Source organism: Anas platyrhynchos, chromosome 28 (assembly GCF_047663525.1).
Source record: "Anas platyrhynchos isolate ZD024472 breed Pekin duck chromosome 28, IASCAAS_PekinDuck_T2T, whole genome shotgun sequence".
NCBI classification, from domain to species: domain Eukaryota; kingdom Metazoa; phylum Chordata; class Aves; order Anseriformes; family Anatidae; genus Anas; species Anas platyrhynchos.
This window is the reverse complement of record NC_092614.1, coordinates 991616-1008885: the sequence shown is the minus strand read 5'-3', so window position 1 is coordinate 1008885 and position 17270 is coordinate 991616. Positions and strand designations below refer to the sequence as shown.

Sequence of the window (17270 nt, the reverse complement as noted above, 5' to 3'; positions counted from 1 at the left end):
GCAGCCTTTTGCAGCATGCCTCCAACATCACTGAATTCAAGTTTTTTAGGACTAGCCCCGGAAACAGGTTCCGCACTGATACAAGACTCCAGCTGACAACCCAACAAAATTGTTTTTATCCAGCTACACCAGGCATCCCTCTTGCTTTCTATATCCCTACTGCTTGTCTCAGGGTCTCCCTGGGCAAGCTGCAGCTCCCGTTCCTTTGAAATTCATTCCCTTCTCTGATGGGGCAATGTTTCCTGAAGACCATTCACCTTCTTTGCTCGTCTCCTCCCTCTCACCATTCAGGGATGGTCTTTGTTGAGTCCTTGAGGAAGCTTTTCTGACCCAAAAGGGCTTTTGGCCACCACACACGTAGGTTTAAAGCAAGAGGCTGGCAAAGATAGGGGTAAGAAATAAGGCTATTTGTGCCCAGGTGAGGGTATAGGAGTCTCCTAGGAAAGAAGAAATTATATTTTCCTTATTCCACCTTCAAATGTGAGCTGACGGTTGGAATGGAATCCCAGTCACTCGAGACATCTGAAACTAGGTTGGACAAAGCATCTGAAAATATCCTGCTGGATGCAATCCTGTGATGTCCCCTGGGAAAAGGACCAGACATGATGCGCAATAGGTTTTCTCCATCTCTCTAACGTCTTTTATGCTATTTTAGCCAGGAAAACATGATTGTGGAGTTAAACTGAAAGAAGTGACTGCAAGATGAGCCAAGGCAGATACACAAGAAAATAGAAACTACATGAAAGCAATGACAGAGGAGCCTGCCTTGGGTCCATCTTTAGCAATGGGCTTAGGGCCAAAAGCAAGCACTCAGCTGGAGCCAGTGCAAGCTTCTGTGCCCACTGCTTCACAGAGAAAGACAACAAGGAAGAAAACAAGGAAAAATGCAGCACATAAATAGGGTAGAGTTTAAAATATTATTTCTAAATGTTCTTCACTATCTTATTAGAGGCTTCATTTCCAATCAGATGTTTTTGTCAAGGAAATGGTACTGTTTTTATTTTTTTTTCTAAAATCAGCTTTAATGTGTAGCTATAACATAAGCTTAAAATAAACAGAGGGTTCTGTACTGGGCTGTACAATCATTTCAAAAGGCAACTTTGGTTTTGCAGATATTCAAGCAGTACAAAGAGATACCAAACCTAGTGTGTGGTTGTAGGGAATGAGACTAGAAGGCCCAGCTGAACCTCTGCAGTGGTTTGCTTCTGTGGAGTGACTGAAAGCCCACCAAAAACACCACGCGACTACTAGGTTTGTGAGCGGGCTTTAAAAAGGGGACTGAAGGTATCCTGAACACCCACTACACACTGCTACACTCCTTATGAATTCCTGGATCCTGACGGACTCCTACAAGCCCTAAACACACGGTTGTGCCTTCCAAACACCCCAGCAGTGCCCTCTCCTAATGCCTCCCAACCCTCCCAACGCCGCCCACCCGCTTGGCTGCCTCGCAGCGAGCGCATCCATCTCCGTAACCGTGCGGGCCCACGAGCAGGCACCCTACAAGAATAAACGGACTGCAGATTTGATACTGCTCTAGCCAGCAAATAGACGTGTTGATGTTACTCTTGGAGGTGAGCACGAGGATGCCAGTGCCCTTATTCTCCCTCCACAAATTGCTGTGCAGAGGCACGTTCTCTAGCGGGTGGCTTGACAAGTCTTGGGAAGAACGCAAGAGTTACAGCACCAAAACTAAAACAAGCCAGCATCCTTGCAGAGAGACCCTACACGCTGCCGGTCACACGGAGGCAACCTGGCGGGGCTGTTTTAGGGCAGGAGACACCCAGGCACTGACTGAACGGAGAGAAATCCCCCGCCAGCTTCGCTTCCTCTTTTCACCTCCCCTTCAGTCACCTGGTTGCAAGCGAGCTCTCGCAGAAGATGTGAGCGCAGACACATCAAACGTAGGAAAAGCAGAAGAAAGCTCAACCTACAGACCCAGAGACCTGGCCTGACAGGCGGGGGGAGGCAGCGCAGGACAGGTTCCCGGCCGGAGATAGGAGCGCGCAGCAAGACACCGAGGGAGAGCCTGCCCAGGAAGAGGCTGGAGATACGCTGGGAGATGGATGGGATAATAATAGATGGGAAAACAGACGTGCCAGATGAGCCCAGAAACCTCCGTGTTCCTCCAAACAAACCACGCAGCAGCATCACCCCACCTCGCTGCCGCCTTTAAACGGCAGCAACCGCGCACCCGTCCCGGCGTCGGTGCCGAGGACAAACTTTCCGGCCCGGTAGCGTGTGCGAGGGGCGTGCTCCGAGTCATTTAAAATGCAAATGGCCCTTATCGCGGGGAGGGGAAGGGCCGGCTCCCTCCCTGCCCTTGGGGGCGGCAGCTCCCGGCCCGAGGCCGCCCCCGGGGGGTTACCCGGGGCCACGGGCGGCCGCGAGCCGAGCCCGGGCACGGGGCGGCGGAGGGGGGGGGGGGGGGCTCGGGGCTCTGCCCACTGCTCCCCCCAGAGCCCGGCACCGGCCCTGGGCACCGGGCAGAGCCCCCCCTCCGCTCCCCCCCCAACCCCCCCCCCACGGAAGGAAGCGACCGCCGCTCGCTGCCGGTGCCCCCGGTAAGGGGCAGCGCCCCGAGCCCCGGCCCGTGGGTGCCCCCCCGGGAGCAGCTGACGGCCACCTCCGGTCCCCTCCGGTCCCCCCGTGTCCCCCCCCCCGGCTCCTCCGCGGCGGCAGGCCGGCGGCGACACCGTTATTTGGAACAATGGGGATAAAACAAAGCCCCCCCCCCCCCCCCTCCCCTCTCACCGCTCCGCCGGCCTCCCCCGCCGCTCCCGGGGCGCACGGCGGGGGGAAGGCGGCGGCGGCCCCGGCCCCGGCCCCGCTTTGCTCCGCGGCCCGGGGCTGGCGGCGGGGCCGGGCCGTACCGAGCCGTGCCGGGCCGTACAGAGCCGTGCCGGGCCGAGCCGTGCCGGGCCGGGCTCTTACCTTGGTGCACCGCCACATTGCAGCCGTGTCCATCGCAGTACACCAGCGGGTTCTCCGCCCAGCCCCGCTCATCAGAACAGACACAGCAGCCTCCCACCATCTCCTTCATACTTCCATGAGGGTTTCCTTCCCCCCCTCCTCCCGCTACGCACACACTCCTCCCTCCTCCTCCTCCTCCTCCTCCTCCTCCTCCTCCACCTCCTCCTCCTCGCTCCCCCCCTCCCCGCCCGCAGCCTGCCTTTCACACGGCCGCCCCCCGAGGGGCTGGGGGTGCCCGGTCCCCCCCCCCCCCCGGTAGCAGCGCGGAGCCGGGAGGCGCTCGGGGGTTTGGTGAGGGGGGGGGGGGGGGACACCCGGGGGCGGCGCGCCCCCGCCCCGCGCCCCGCACGCTCGCCCCGCGCCCGGGCACCCGCCCCCGCGCGCCCCCGCCCCGCCGCCCCCCCCCGGGCCATGATGGCCGCGATCCCAACGGGCCCCCCCCCCCCGGAGCCTCGCCCTGTGGCGGGGGGCTGCCGGGGGGCTGCCGGGGGGCTGCCGGGGGGGGGGGGTCGTGCTTTGCTTTGGGGTTGGGTTCTTGTGGTTGTTGTTGTTGGAACCCCCCCCTCCGGCCGCTTGATGCTGCTTTCTTTATGGTTTTGTTGTCTGTGTGCACCCCCCCCCCCCCATCCCCCCCCCAACCCTTCCCGAGCGGAGCGCGCAGGGCTCCGAGCGCGCACCCGGGGGTGCGAAGCGCTGGGTGCGCGCCCGAGCAGCCCCCACGGATCGCTCCCGAGCGATGAGTTGCGACCGTTCCCCAAATCCTATTATCTCCGCAATTCCTCTTTGACAGATTGGGGTTCCGCGAGCGCCACCGCCTGTCCCGCTCTCGGAGGCTCCTGCTGGAGGAGTTTTTAACCCGTTGGCACCTGTTTTGTGGAGATATGTTCCCAAGGAAGGGGAAAAATGGCCCCTTGGGGGGTTATGTCCAGCAGGAGAAACGTCAGAAATCCCATACAAACCAGTTAAAACAAATAATCCTAGAGCATAGGGAGCATGGCTCTGTGGGACTGCAGCTGGGGGTCTCCACACGGTATCATGGCACACCACCATGAAGAGACAGGGAGAAACAAGGAAAGCCTGAGCACAGAGCACATAAATAAATAACTCTTAGAGAAGAGGCCCAGGAGGAACCCAAGGAATTCGTGTAACTTGTCCGTACAGCTCCAGCAGGGCCAGCTGCACCTGCAAGCACTTGCCAAGGGACACAGAGCAGCGGAGAGGAAAGAGCCCAGGTCTCACCGTCTCTCACATAGGTCCATCCCCAGCAGACCATGCTGTCCTAAAGAAAAAATAAATAAATAGGAAAAGCAGCAGCGAACAACTTTTCACCTGCAGTGTGATAAAGAAAAAGCCGTCCTCTTGTTGCTGCACTGCACGGCTCCGTCACAGCAGTGCTTTTGCAACAGGTCAGGCTGCTGGAGGAACGGTACACAGGAACCCCAGTACGAAGGTGCACTTAAACATTCCCAATTTGCACTTCTGCTGTTCAGTTCTGCTCCTGTAAATCCTTGCTGTTTTAAACAGAAGTGCTATGAATTAGACCCAAAGAAGAGAGCAGTATATCTCGCTTAGGAAATGCATGGGATTCATGGAAACATTCAACTACACAAAAGCTTTTTTTTTCCTTGTTTTCTGATGGGTTGTGAGCACTGAAGGGAGATGGTTGTGGTTGTGGGAAAAAGGAAAAATAAATAAATAAATAAAAATTCAAAAGCCATTCCTGCTGAGTCCAGGAGCAGGCACTTAAAAAGTGTTTTCAGATGCTGGCACACGTGGGAGTGGCTGGGAGGTCCTATCTCTGCTCAGAAGTCTTCAAAACGATCGATGTTCCTGCAGGACTGTGCCCTACCTGGAACACAACATCAGCAGTTCCACTTGCCGTCCTACAAGCACACCGCAGCAGCGGCTCCACGAGAACTGTTCCTGATTTACAGTAACTTAAACAAGAGCAGAAATGGCGTCAATATCTCCTAGACTGGTGACCTTCCTCTTCTCGCTCCAAGTTTTTCCCTTGCGTTGGGTAGGCTTTGAGAGGTCAGCATATCCTGTCATAGAGTTTCTTTATAAAAAAATCTTCTCATCAGAGAGCAGAGAGGAAACCCATTCCAACAGCCCTCATAATCACCAGTTTAGCATCCTTTATATTGCACCTGTTCAAGCGTTACATCAAGGGGCTGGAAGGCAGACGGCTCCCTGAGAAGCTGCCTGCTGGGTTGCTGTCTTCCTTTTATTACATTCCTTTGAGAGTCACAGGGGCAGACAATACGTTCACCACATTGCTGGAAATTCACTGAGCCTTAGCTCACTTTTCTGGGAGGGTTTCCCCTCCTCTCCCCCTCTTTTTTTCTTTTATCTATTGTGTTATGAACTTGTTTAAAAGAAAGGGGGGAAAATCTGGCTGGTTGCCTTTGTAACCTGGAGGAGATCCTTGTGGTTTAAGGTTGTCTTAGACTACAGGACAAAACGCTAAACATCCGCCAGCCCCTGACGGTCTTGGTTCCAGTTGGCCATGCTCGCAGACACTTGGACTTGAACTGCAAATTTGCCTTTAGGGGATTAAGTTCCAATTTACATAACTAATCCCTGCGGTGAGGAAAGGCGAGGCCAGAGAGGAAAGGGCACGACTGTGCCTTGAGAAAAAATTGGGGAAAAGTTACGGCTGTGAAAACCGAGACAGGGGGATACTTCGGTTACATTGTTCATTTGTTATTTTATCAGTCTAAAATGTGCTCATACCTACGAAGCGAGCCAAATTAAAGTGATATATACTGACTCATGGGAACCACTGTCCTCGTGTATCTCAGTCATAACCGCGGGCCAAAGTTACAGGAGTTATTACTAAACTTAGTAGTTTACTGCTCTATACAGAGAATTTTTGATAAGGGAGCTGGCTTTTCCACAGGCTCATACATCATGGCCAGTGCTGTCAGCCTTATTTCTGGCTGCAGAGTCTTTGTTACAGATGATCTTTCATCGGGGGGAGGTCCTTTGCATTTGCTGGAGTAGTATTTAAAAATAGCATAAACTTAGTTATCATCTAAGTCGCTGACAGGGAAATCCTTGAGATAGAATGAATAAAATATTCTTACTGGGGTGTAGAGCCTTATCAGCGCATTTTTTCATTCATACTTCAGCTATTTTGTCTATAAAATACATAAATCTCATGCTAAAGAAAAGAACGACAAAATAAAAGGAAGAAAATTTATCTTCCTTACAATAACTCCACGTGCTCCTAGGAAATGTAAGGAGTGATCGGTGCTGGAGAAGTGCTTACGGCCTCGCTTGCACAAAGCGTCGATGCAGGGAAGTGCCGGGATGTGCATGCTTAATGGCTCGCAGTGATAGATTGCCTCTCTGTGCAGGATCCTGGTCTCTTCCAACAGCTTCTCCTGGGAATGAGACTCCTCCTTGCCTTCGTTTATGGGGAAACTGTCGCTTGAGATTACTGTGAGTAAGGACGGTAATTTATCTGGTTGTGTGTAGGGCTAACACTTGCCTATTTGTGGACAGGCAAATCTGAGCCCCTGTTTAACGAAGCCATTTGTTCTATCAGATTTTATCTTATTCCTATGGGCAGGTGGAAGGAGGAGGGAATTGTGCAGATAAGAGTAGTAATCCTCACTAGGCAGCCAAATTCCTTGAGTCACTAGCAAGAACCACCGCTTTAAAGTATAAATCTCTCAGTTTGAACTGAGGGATCAGTGCAACAGATAGCAGCAGCAAACTCTTATCCTCTGTTAAGAACAGCCACTAGGGAGAACAGGACATAATCAGAGAACTCTCCGATTTTATTTTTTTTTTCATTTTAGACCAAAGTTTTCATCCTTCTCACAAAGACATGCGCACGCTGAGCTCCTTCATCTTTTTGTAACTGCTCACCAGCACAGCAAGTGGGCTGCACACATTTTATTACCAACAAAAATGGGAATGATGGTAACAATAGCGATGCTAAGTAATCAAACGTGACTCAGTGAATTACACAAAACTTCACCCAGCTTTATTTTGTACCTCTCCTGCATGTAATGCTGCTAACAGGACAGTTCTGGGCTCTTGTTTCCTTTGCGGTGGGCTTTTAAAGCACATAAACTTTTTCCTTTGCCCTCCACCAAGACCTGATTGCATTACCTAGCAACAAATGGTCCACGTTCAAAGGTCAGCATGGACAGGGTGTCAAAATCTTGGTGTTTCTCTGCACTGTAGGTAGGGGAGGTGTGATTGCTGACTTCGGATGCAATGAAGCCCCATCGCAGCCAGCACGGTGGTGTGCATTTTTCCAAGTATACGGGGCTCCTTAACTCTCTCTTCCCACTGAAGGACAAGAATTCCCACTGAGGCCTTCAAAGGCTCCTCGTACCCCCAGCACTGACGCTGGGAGCTCGGTCTGCAGCCTGCAAAGGCAAAGTCTCTGTTTAACCAGGAGCTTCAGCCACCTCTGCAGCGTGCTGCCTGGAGGGAGAGAGCGGGACCTTTGCCCCTGCTGTTCATTAACCACACCTACCAAAAACCCCCCACTTTTTGTCTCTTTCCTGCCCTGCTCAGATCCTAACAAAAATACGTGGTTGAGGTATCTTTCTTCGAGAAACTGCTCTGTTTAGCGCGGATATTTATGAAAGAAAAAGGAACAATCAGCTTTCAGAGTGGACTATTCAATCAGTGCTTGTGTTTTACTAGCTGGGTTATTTTCTGCTTGATCTCTTATGGGCTAAATGCTGCATTTTTAATACATGAGCATACCCAGACAGATTCAGAGTACAGAAAGCCGAGTGCCAACCACATGCACTCCGAGCTCTGCTTTGTCAGTGACTTTCTGGCCTTGGACAAGTCACTTCCTCCCTTTGTGCCTCATTTTCCCTCTTTGTATGCCCTATTCCCTACTGCAGAGCCCTTTTGGATTGTTTATCTGCAAAGCACTGTATAAGTGCAAGTTATTATTCATTAAACAATGTCATTAAGTACTTTGAAAGGAAACAATGATGTCATTAACAACTTCGAAAGGAAATAGTGCCATTAATGGCTTATAAAGGAAAAAAGTAGCAATTGAAATATCTTCTGTGCCGGCCTTTTTTTCCTCCAGCAGCTTAAATCAAATGAGATGCTATGGCATATTCATCTTCATGGTTTTGATGCATTTAAAACAGTAAAATTGATTAATATAGTAGGTCATTGGACAGGAAGGCAATAAATTTGCTTTCGGTATTAAATTACTCTTTTATGAGTGGAAATATTTTGAAGAGATTGTTAGAATCCCTCTCTCCCTTCATCCCCAAAGCCCAAACTCCCACGCTTTTGTGGCACACCGGTATTCGTGGCCGTGTTCCAGCCCGCTTTTCTTACTGTCCTCTCCCACCGGCGAAATGAGGATTCCTGTGGGCCGTGCATTTAAAGTGGGTTAGCTCTTTACTCACTTCTTCCTGCAGAAAAGCGCGTGTGCTGCAGACCGTGCAGATGAGGAACATCTCTAGAACAAGTCCAGTTTAACAAAGCGAACGGGATAATCATGAAATCACATAAACATTGCTCTGGAAAGAACTTGAAGAGACCAATTAGACGAACTCCCTACGGGGAGGCAGAACCAAGGACTTATTAGTGTCATATTATTTTTATTATTACTGTTTACATTAGGCAGTGAAAGTACACAATTAACAGAGGAGTAAGTGATGTGGTCACTGTCTAGAAACCGAGATTATTTTTTTAGGAGCCTGTAGTTTGGCTTTTAAGTTTTTTTTCTTAGGGACCTAAATAGATGCCTGGCTTTAAAACCAAAGCTTTCTACATGACGTCTTGCACAAGCTTTGAGCTGCTCCCATTTCTTGGTGTGCCCAAAGCTCTGCAGATGAGGAGCAGGACCCAGGCTTTCAGGAGCCACTCCTGAAACCACTTTAACCACTCCTGGAGCACCTTGGCACGCTGGTTCCCTGATGCAGGACATGAATCTGCAGCCTGGGTCCCAATGTGAAAGAGAGGATTTATAATCACAAACAGATTTTTTTAATGGGAGTTAGGCACCTGTTTCCCTTTGTGCCTTGGGACTTTTTCCTCACATTCCTATGCTTTTAGCGCCTCTAAAAAATCCTTGGCAGTAATTGAAGCTTTGCCTATGCCCACCAGTCGCACTCATTTAATTGGTTTACCAACCAGTTTAATTAAACCCTCTGTTTTGACATCCCCGTATTGGTTTAGAGCACTGCATCAGCGTAGCTTACAATCGTACGCTCAGTTCTTGGCTGCGCTGTCGGAAACTGCCTCTAAGACAGGAAGCCTGAGGTGAAAGCCCAAAGGTAGCAGAGCCTGCACAAAGCCAAGCCGTTGTTCCAGGCTGAAGCCGTCTTCCCAGGGCTGAAAACGTCCCAGGCCAGGCAGACCTTGTGGTTTGGCATGGTGTGGGCAGGACGGGGCAGCCTGCGGGTGAGGGCTGCCCTGTGCCCCCTGCCACCAAGCCGCCAATGATCCTGGGTGCTGAACCTGCAGGGGGTCAGTCTTTCTCCTCCCTTCCTCCCAAGTCACCTATATGTGTATAATTATATGTGTGTGTGTATAATGAGTTCTCAAGCTGTTTTCTACTATACAAAAGAACCCCTTACCCAGCTCCATGGGAAAAGTCATGCATGGAGCTGCGCAGAGCTCTGCTGCTCTGCGGCCACTCGTATGTGGTGCCCTGGGCTGGGGAGGGGGCTCGGCTCTACCCCAGGTCCCTCCTGCTCCCGGTGAGCCCAGCACAAAAATCCCTGCCAGCAGCCCAGTGAGTGGAGGGCGTGAGTGGGGTCTGCAGGTTGGGGTGGTGCAGGGACCCCCAGGTCAGGTGCTGGGGCTGTGGAGCTGCCCGGTGCCTGGAGCAAGTTTGGGGCTGGGAGCTGCTGGGGCTGAAAAAGCCCCGTGAATATTGACAGGAAATGATCCGCGGCTTTTCTGGTTGCGAGCTGCAGCGCTGAGGTTCAGGCAACGACATCCTGTCCCCGCGCAGCGCCGGGGCCATGGGCGCGCAGCCTGCGGGGGCCAGGCAGGAAGCGGGGGCACAGGGTGGGGAGAGCAGCCCGGGGACCGGGACCAGGTGTCCCCGAGCGTGGGTGTCCCCGTGCCGCCCCTCGCCTGTCCTCTGCGATGGGGGAGGTGGTGGCCTCCCTGGAGCACGTCTGTCCCTCCTCCATCCCGCTGTCCCCCATCCTCCATCCTCCATCCTCCATCCCTCCATCCCTCCATCCCTCCATCCTCAATGCCTCCCTCCACATCTGCCCATCACCTCTCCTCTCAAAACCCTTTGGGCCAGCCCCTGAAAACCCCACAGGGCCGCCTGGGACAGAGGCGGTTGGTGCCCGATGTGGGGCCGGGCGGCTGTGGGCAGCACTTTACACGTCTGTACACCAGTGAGAAGCTCTGGTTTTTAGTAAGAGATGCAAGGATGGGAAAGAAAATATAACCAAACCTTTAGACCTTCGTCATTGGTCTTGGGAGATTTGCATGGACTGTTCTGAGATGCCTGTTTACTATAAATGTCCTAATTATTTGTCAGAGGAAACAACCGTTTCCTTTACTGGTAATTTTGGTAATTTATCATGGACGGTGCCAATCTGGGCTGCTGTTAAGATCAGCCTTTTCGTCGTGTGTCTATGTAGTGACTGTTACAGATCGGGTCAGATCTTACACACCCTGTTACTCATCAGAAATTCTGAGGCTGTAACATGTTACTTAGTCACTGGTGAGTCACCACTTGTTCCCTGGAAAATAAAAGCCAGCCAAACTCTGACATCTGACGTCTGAGGCTTACCACCAAAACACTGTGTAAAGGCACCTGCGCTCCCTCTGGGTGATGCTAGGGGATCAGAATTAGGCTGCTGTTTGATGAGTAATCAGACTAATTCATGAGTAATATTTGGAACAAATCTGTTTAGTCCGATTGAGATCTGTCGATCTCGATGCTCAACGATTCTTCCATTCAATTTGGGAGGATCGAACGGCGTGTTTTCTGCACGTGCCAAAAATCTGGGCCAAAACCCGAGGGCAGGGCCACCCCGGGGTGCTTTGGCACAGGGCTGTAGGTGGCTGCCTTTGGGGCTGTGCCGCGGAATCCCACCGGTGCCAACCCTGCTCTAACTCAGCCCGGCTCTGATTCATCCTGCTGTTCATTTCCCTCAGCCCCTGTGCCGGATTTAGCCCCCTGCCGGTACCCGCAGTGCCCGGGGGGGCGGCAGCGCCCCGGAGCGGCCCCGCACGGACCGGCCGCGCCCCCCCCCGTCCCGCTCCCCACGGGCAAGCCGGGGCCGGGCTCGTGGGAAGGCGGCCGGGGACCTCTGCTGGACGAGCCTAAAAAGGCCCTTTTTTCCCCCAAACGCGTGCCCTGCGGCCAACCCGCGGCGGGAGGCCTCCGGGGGGCGCCAGCAGCTCGCGTTTCCCCCCCGGCCCGGCTGCCCGGGGGGGGCGGTGGCCAGGGCTGGGGGCTCCATTCCCCCCCAGGGGGCTCCGTTCGCCCCCCGACGACTCCATTCCAGCCCCCTGGGGGCTCCGTTCCCTCCTCGGGACGACGATTGAAGCGGCGGGGCCGGGTGGGCAGAGCCCCCTCGAAGCACACCCGGGCTGCCGCAGCCCCCTTGGTCCCCCCCGAGGCTCAGCCCCTCGACCACCGCCGCCCCCCCCCTCCCGGGGCCGGCACCCGCTCGCTCCGGGAGCGGGGCTGTGCGAGGGGCGCCGGGCAGCACCGGAGCTTTCGCCTTCTTCTTGGCTCTGCTGGGGGCCAGCAGCCCCCTCCCCGGCGCCCCCCAAGAGGTGAGGAGGGGAAGAGGCCCCCCCGCCTGGCGGTGCGCAGGGAGCGGGGCTCGGGGGTGGCCGCTCGGGGGAAGGCGAGGGGCTCCTGGGCTGCTGCTGCCAGCTCAGAGCCTTCCTCCGCCTCCAAGCGTCCCCAAAACCCGGAGCCATTTGGCAGCTGGAGGTAGAGTGGTGTTAAAAAATAGCCATAAAATGAAATAAGGACAAACAGAGCCCCCAACCACCCCCCTCCCGCACACACCGAGCACACGAGCAATTTGCAGAACGCGCCTGAGAACAACTCGCAGCCTTTCAATAACTTTTTCCATCACAAATCCCAGGGTTTGACCCAGCTCGGTAGCAGGTCTAGCAGCTCCTCCCCAGGTCGTGCTGGGCACGGAGCAGGTTGAGGACATTTCGGTAACGCCTGAGGGGGCTGGGGGCACCTGGGGGTCAGCGTTTCACCCCACACCTCTGTCCACGTCCGTGTGTCTGTGCCAGCACAGACCCGAGCGCAGCCGTGTAGCCAGGACGTGTGAGAACACAGGGTTGGACGTGACTCCATCCTCCTGTGTGCCAGGTTTGTGCCAGCCTCTCCATAGCCCCAGATTTGCATCAAAATTCATCTAAATATTTCAACACACGTGTTCTGCCGATCCCCCTATCTCCTATTACCTGCTTTACGTGATTAGAAATTGGTCGAAGTTTTATCTCTGGAGACGTAGGGCTGGTGTGCTTATCCCCCGCACCCATCACTTTGCAGCGTTTGGGATGTGCACACACACACGTACAGCAGAACAAACATCTCGACCGGGTCGAGCCGAAACCCTGGGGATCTGCCCATACGGCGAGAGATTTTATTATTATTGTTGCTGTTGCCAGAAACCAGCAAACTTTACAATCCAGATGTTTTGAGAGTGTCAGAACAACTTGCTGCTGCTGCTGTTGTTTTTATGGTGAAATCAAAAGCAATCGCAGTAGTTTATAATCCGAGAGCATCCAGCCCCGCAAAGAATGCAGGTTGCTCTTTGCTTTATACCTATCTAACCCAGATGCTCCGGGTATCTCCCACTGTTGACAGCCGTTTTCTTCAAAGGCTTGTCTTCAGTGATCCATCAATTAGGATAAAAAATGAGCTCTCATTCTCCTGCATTTGTTTTGGGAAAAGGGAAATTATTTAAACAACTGTATCTCCATTAAATGAAGGAGCGAGGGAGGAGAGCAGATCCCCTGCTTTCTGAAATGGAGCGAAATGCTGTTTCACAAAACATATGCTCCCTGGGCTGCATACCACCTCTCACAAATGATTATTAGCTCACGCACAAGAACGTGTACAGTAACGAGCCAGAGAAGCAGTTTTTCAAGGGTAGGAGGAGATGCCTTTCCCCTTCATTTCCTCACGTAGTGCGTGAAAAGACAAAGGGTGAATATTAATGCTGATGTCCACTCTAACCTTTTTTATTTCATTCATCCCCGCTGATTACAGTTTAAAGGCCTCGCTTCCTCTCATTGTACGGTGACCAGACCTCGGCACGAAACGAGGCTGCAGCTTCCCAGTTCAGCCGTACGCAGACACCCGCACACATGGACGCACGGAGAGAGAGAAGGGGAAAGAACCGGGGTGCAGCTGGGCATTTTCACTGATTTTCTGTTTGCGTCCTTAAAGGATGTTGTGATTTCAAACCTGAGCAAACTCGGTAACTTTCTGAAACCAAACAACACTTACCGAGTATCACCCAGGCAGCGGGGAAACTGAGCAGGGCGAGTGTCAGCCGTTCCCCTTTTATTGTCGCCAATTAGGCACATGGTGCTGCAAAGAGGGCTCCGGCACTTCCAGCACTTCCCGTACAGAAGATAGCTGCAATCCTGCAGGACATGTTCCTTTAAACACCCCTTTGCCTTTTTATTTACAATAAACACATTTTTGTTAATGAAACCCTCGCCCACTTGCAATCACGCCTCCCCTCCCCAAGCCCCATAAAGCTCCAACTTTGCATATCTGAGCCCTGTTCTGTTGGGCTGGGTCCTTCGGGGGTCCCAGGGTCACGCTGGGGGCAGCAGGGTCATTGTATAGCCATCATGGGTCAATAAGCAACTGGTCAGGCTCTCAATCCACATCAGGCCTTGAAGAGGACTGGGAAATGGGAGAATCCATTCATAATAATAATAAACTTGTCAATCAATAACAGGCAGGAGAAATACTTTGTAAAAGGTAAAAAAAAGTTTTTCCTTTTAAAGTTTGACAACATGAAACTTTAGACAGTTTAAAAATGCTCCAAGACTATTTGTCTTTCACGGAGGAATCTTAAATCATAATTGCTTTAATATATAACGTTTAAAGGCTTAGGAAGAAGTGTTGTAGGTATGAGTTTGCTGTGCAATTTAAATAAGAATTGATAAATGTTTTTTTTTTTCAAAGAATATAAAATGCTCTTTGAGAGAAAAGGCAATATCTAAGACCATTCTCTGTTTTCTAAAAGGACTGAAAGATCGTGGGTTTCTTGCCTTGCATTGCCTCTAATTTCTACTGATACCAGCACGTATTGAACGGTGAGGAATAGTTTTGGTTTAAGCTTATCTTAGCAACAAAAATATTTTCCAGCATTCTTTTAATTCTAACCTGAACTAGTGAACACAATCATGCGTTAGTAGTAAATCAGTAGGTTAGACATAATGAGACTTTTCCTGGTTTATCCAGGTTGGATTTAAAGGGAAAAAAACACAGAAGCAAAGCAAGAACTAAGATTCCTTTGCTTGAAATTTGCTACAGAGAAAATGTTCGGGGTTTATTATTTAATAATCTGCTTTCTTTTTTTTTCTTTTTTTTTTTTTTTTTTATTAATAATTGTTCCATGTGAAATGAGACAAGAGACTGGATTAAACAAGAAGGGCAGAAACAACTAAATCACAATGTAATATGGGAAACATCAAAAGGCGACGGAAGAATAATGCAAATTCTCTGCTGGCTTTAAGATCGAGGCATGAAATCTTCGATCTACAAACTCGCTGTCCCTCTCTCTTAGAAGTCTGCCTGGTTTTTGGTGTTGTTTGTTGTTGCTCTTGCCTTGTTTTGTCTTCGCAAGGCGCACACTCAGCTGTCACAAAAATCATCTTTGAAATCGTCGGGAAAAAAATAGCTTGTGAGAGGCAGCAGGAAAATGGAGGTTGTCCCCCTCCAGCCTCCCGGCGCACCCCCGGCAGCTGCCGAGCTCACCAGCACCCTCCTGCACGCCTCTCGGCGGGGATTTCTGCAGGAGAAGGAACCCTCTTGGAACTGCTCAGTTGTATTTGCTTAGGAAAACAAACAAACATATTTTTTTTTCAAGCGGCAGTGTTTATTACTGTATAATTTCCTTCAGCTGCTCTCGAGAAAATGTGGTTTCTTTGTTAGAGGATGCTGAAAGACAGTTTATTAAGAAAGATAGAAGGAAAGCACAAAGTATGAAAGAGTGCCCTTGGGATGGTGAAAGTAAGGGGAAAGATGGGTGCATTTTTAATTCCCCGAGCTGGGACCCTCCTCCCATGCCAGTAAAACCCTGCAGCACAGGGAGAAAACACGGCTCGGCCGCCAAAAAGCCACCGACTCGTTCCTTCTCCCCTCCAGCCCCGACTCCGCTGTGGCCCCACATCCTCTGCGGGCACGGGGCGGCTTCCTGGGACCTGCCCGCTTTGCACGTAAATCTGTGGGTTTTACTCCGAGCAATTCTCTAAATGTTTTAAATGTCGTTGCAGTGGCACCATTTGGTCTGACGCAATTTATTTCTCTCCCTAGGCCCCTCCGGTGGTTTAAATCCCCCAGTTTTCATCAGTTTGTACTTTTTATTTTTTTTTTCTTCATTTTTTTTTTTCCTTCTAAAAACATGTTGTTTAGAGGAAAAGGGAACAACAGCAGCACACAGCCCTAGCCTGCAACAGAGCTAGCTGAGCCTACTTTCAAAATAAGCACACTTTTCTGTCTTTGTATGTTGAAACAAAAGAGAGCGAAGCGGGATTTGCATCTTTATAAATTGTCACTAAATACTGCTTTTGTTTGCACGGGGTAGTACCTAAAGGAAAAATCCCCAAAGAACCAAACATCTACTAATAATGCCCCGTGCATCATAGCACAAATTCGCTGCAAATTATACGAACTCGTTGCATACAAATACAGAGCGCTGCGAAGGTTTGTGCTCTGCCCTTCTCTCCAGCCACTGGTTTTCCCGAAGCCTCTTATAAGCATGAAAATAAATAAATGGCTAAATTCACATATTCTTTTATTAACAGCAGGATTCATCAAAATACTAGTAAATGATGATGCAATGAGCTTGAGGTTTAGATGAGCCGAGAAACGTTTTTGGGTGGTTGGGTTCAATACGAATCACAAACTGCTCATGGAGAGGAAACTTTCTAAGGAGAGAAATCCTGAAAAATAACTGTCCCATGGGAACGTGAGGGAATATCTCTGCCCCTGAGTGCATCTGAGAGCATTTTTGCAACCCCTGGCTGCTGGCAGCACGGAGCTGGGTTCTGGGGAAGGGAGGCAGCCGCAGAGCCACCACGGCCCCAAGCCAAGGCGGCGTTTTCACTCGGGCCTGGCTGTCTGTCTGTCCGTCCATCTGTCCTGCAGGCCGGGCTGGGCTGGTGGCGTTTGGATCTGCTTCTCTGGCTCCCTCCTGTAGCCTGTAAAATGTTACAGAGACGTTTAAAAAGCCAGTGCACCAAGTGATTTGTAGAAATATTTTCATCCCGGACAGTTTAAGTGCCTGTCAGGAGTAACTGCCTCTGATCAAAATATTACGGGTCTTAGGCAGTGCCTGGTGCTGAGGCTGCTTTCAGCTCCCTGCAGACGTGGTGGGCTGCCTCTGGGTCTTCTAAAGCCATTCGAAATACATGTATTAAAAAAATAAAAATAAAAATTGCAATATTTTCCTTGCAACCCCCCTTCGTACCCGAGCCAAAGGCTTTCTCCATGATCCCCCCCAGAGATGTGGAGTGTCCCGCTGGGAGCACGAGGCCCTTGCTGCCCTCCAGCAGGGAGATGCAGCCTCACCGTGAGGGTTTCGGGATGGGACCAGCTGTGTGGGTGCTTTCTGAGGGGTGCCTGCCCTGCACAGGGGCACGCTCAGGCTGTCCCTTGCTGTGGGGACCTCTGCGTGGAGCGATCTTGGCACCATTTTTGCCACCTCATTTTCTGGAATTTGTTTCCCACCAGAAAAAAAAAAAAAAAAGATAATAAAATGATTCTGTGCAATTGATATAATTAAATGGGACCAATACTAATCATCTTTTCTGTGGTAAATTGGACATAGCTCCTTACTAAGTGCTGCCTGCTCCGTGAAGCTCCCTGTGCTTTCCCCTGCCCTCACCCCAGCTCCCCCCAGCACTGTCCCTTTCCTTTTCCACCTGCCCTTCACACACATCTCCCCCCTTGCTTGCTCGATGGGCTCTCCACAAAGGCTGGTGAACTTGGGAAACCCCCAGGTGAGCTCTGGGCAGTGTGAGCAGACCCAAATGGGCCATTTGCTGCCACAGCCTGACCCGTGCTGAGAGACCTGACATACCGGGAGCTCTGCCCCAAAATG

At 51.4% G+C, this 17270-nt stretch overlaps 1 protein-coding gene across 2 annotated transcripts in view; it reads right to left on the bottom strand.

Annotated features, from left to right (window-relative positions):
* MLLT6 (MLLT6, PHD finger containing) overlaps positions 1-3128 on the bottom strand; it is a 43974-nt gene extending 40846 nt beyond the window's left edge. For both annotated transcript variants that reach the window (XM_038168713.2, XM_038168714.2), the window contains exon 1: positions 2935-3128. In XM_038168713.2, coding sequence (XP_038024641.2) covers positions 2935-3043 — 109 coding nt within the window. In that variant the 5' untranslated portion in view covers positions 3044-3128. The remainder of the gene's footprint in view (positions 1-2934) is intronic.
* Positions 3129-17270: the final 14142 nt, after the last annotated feature.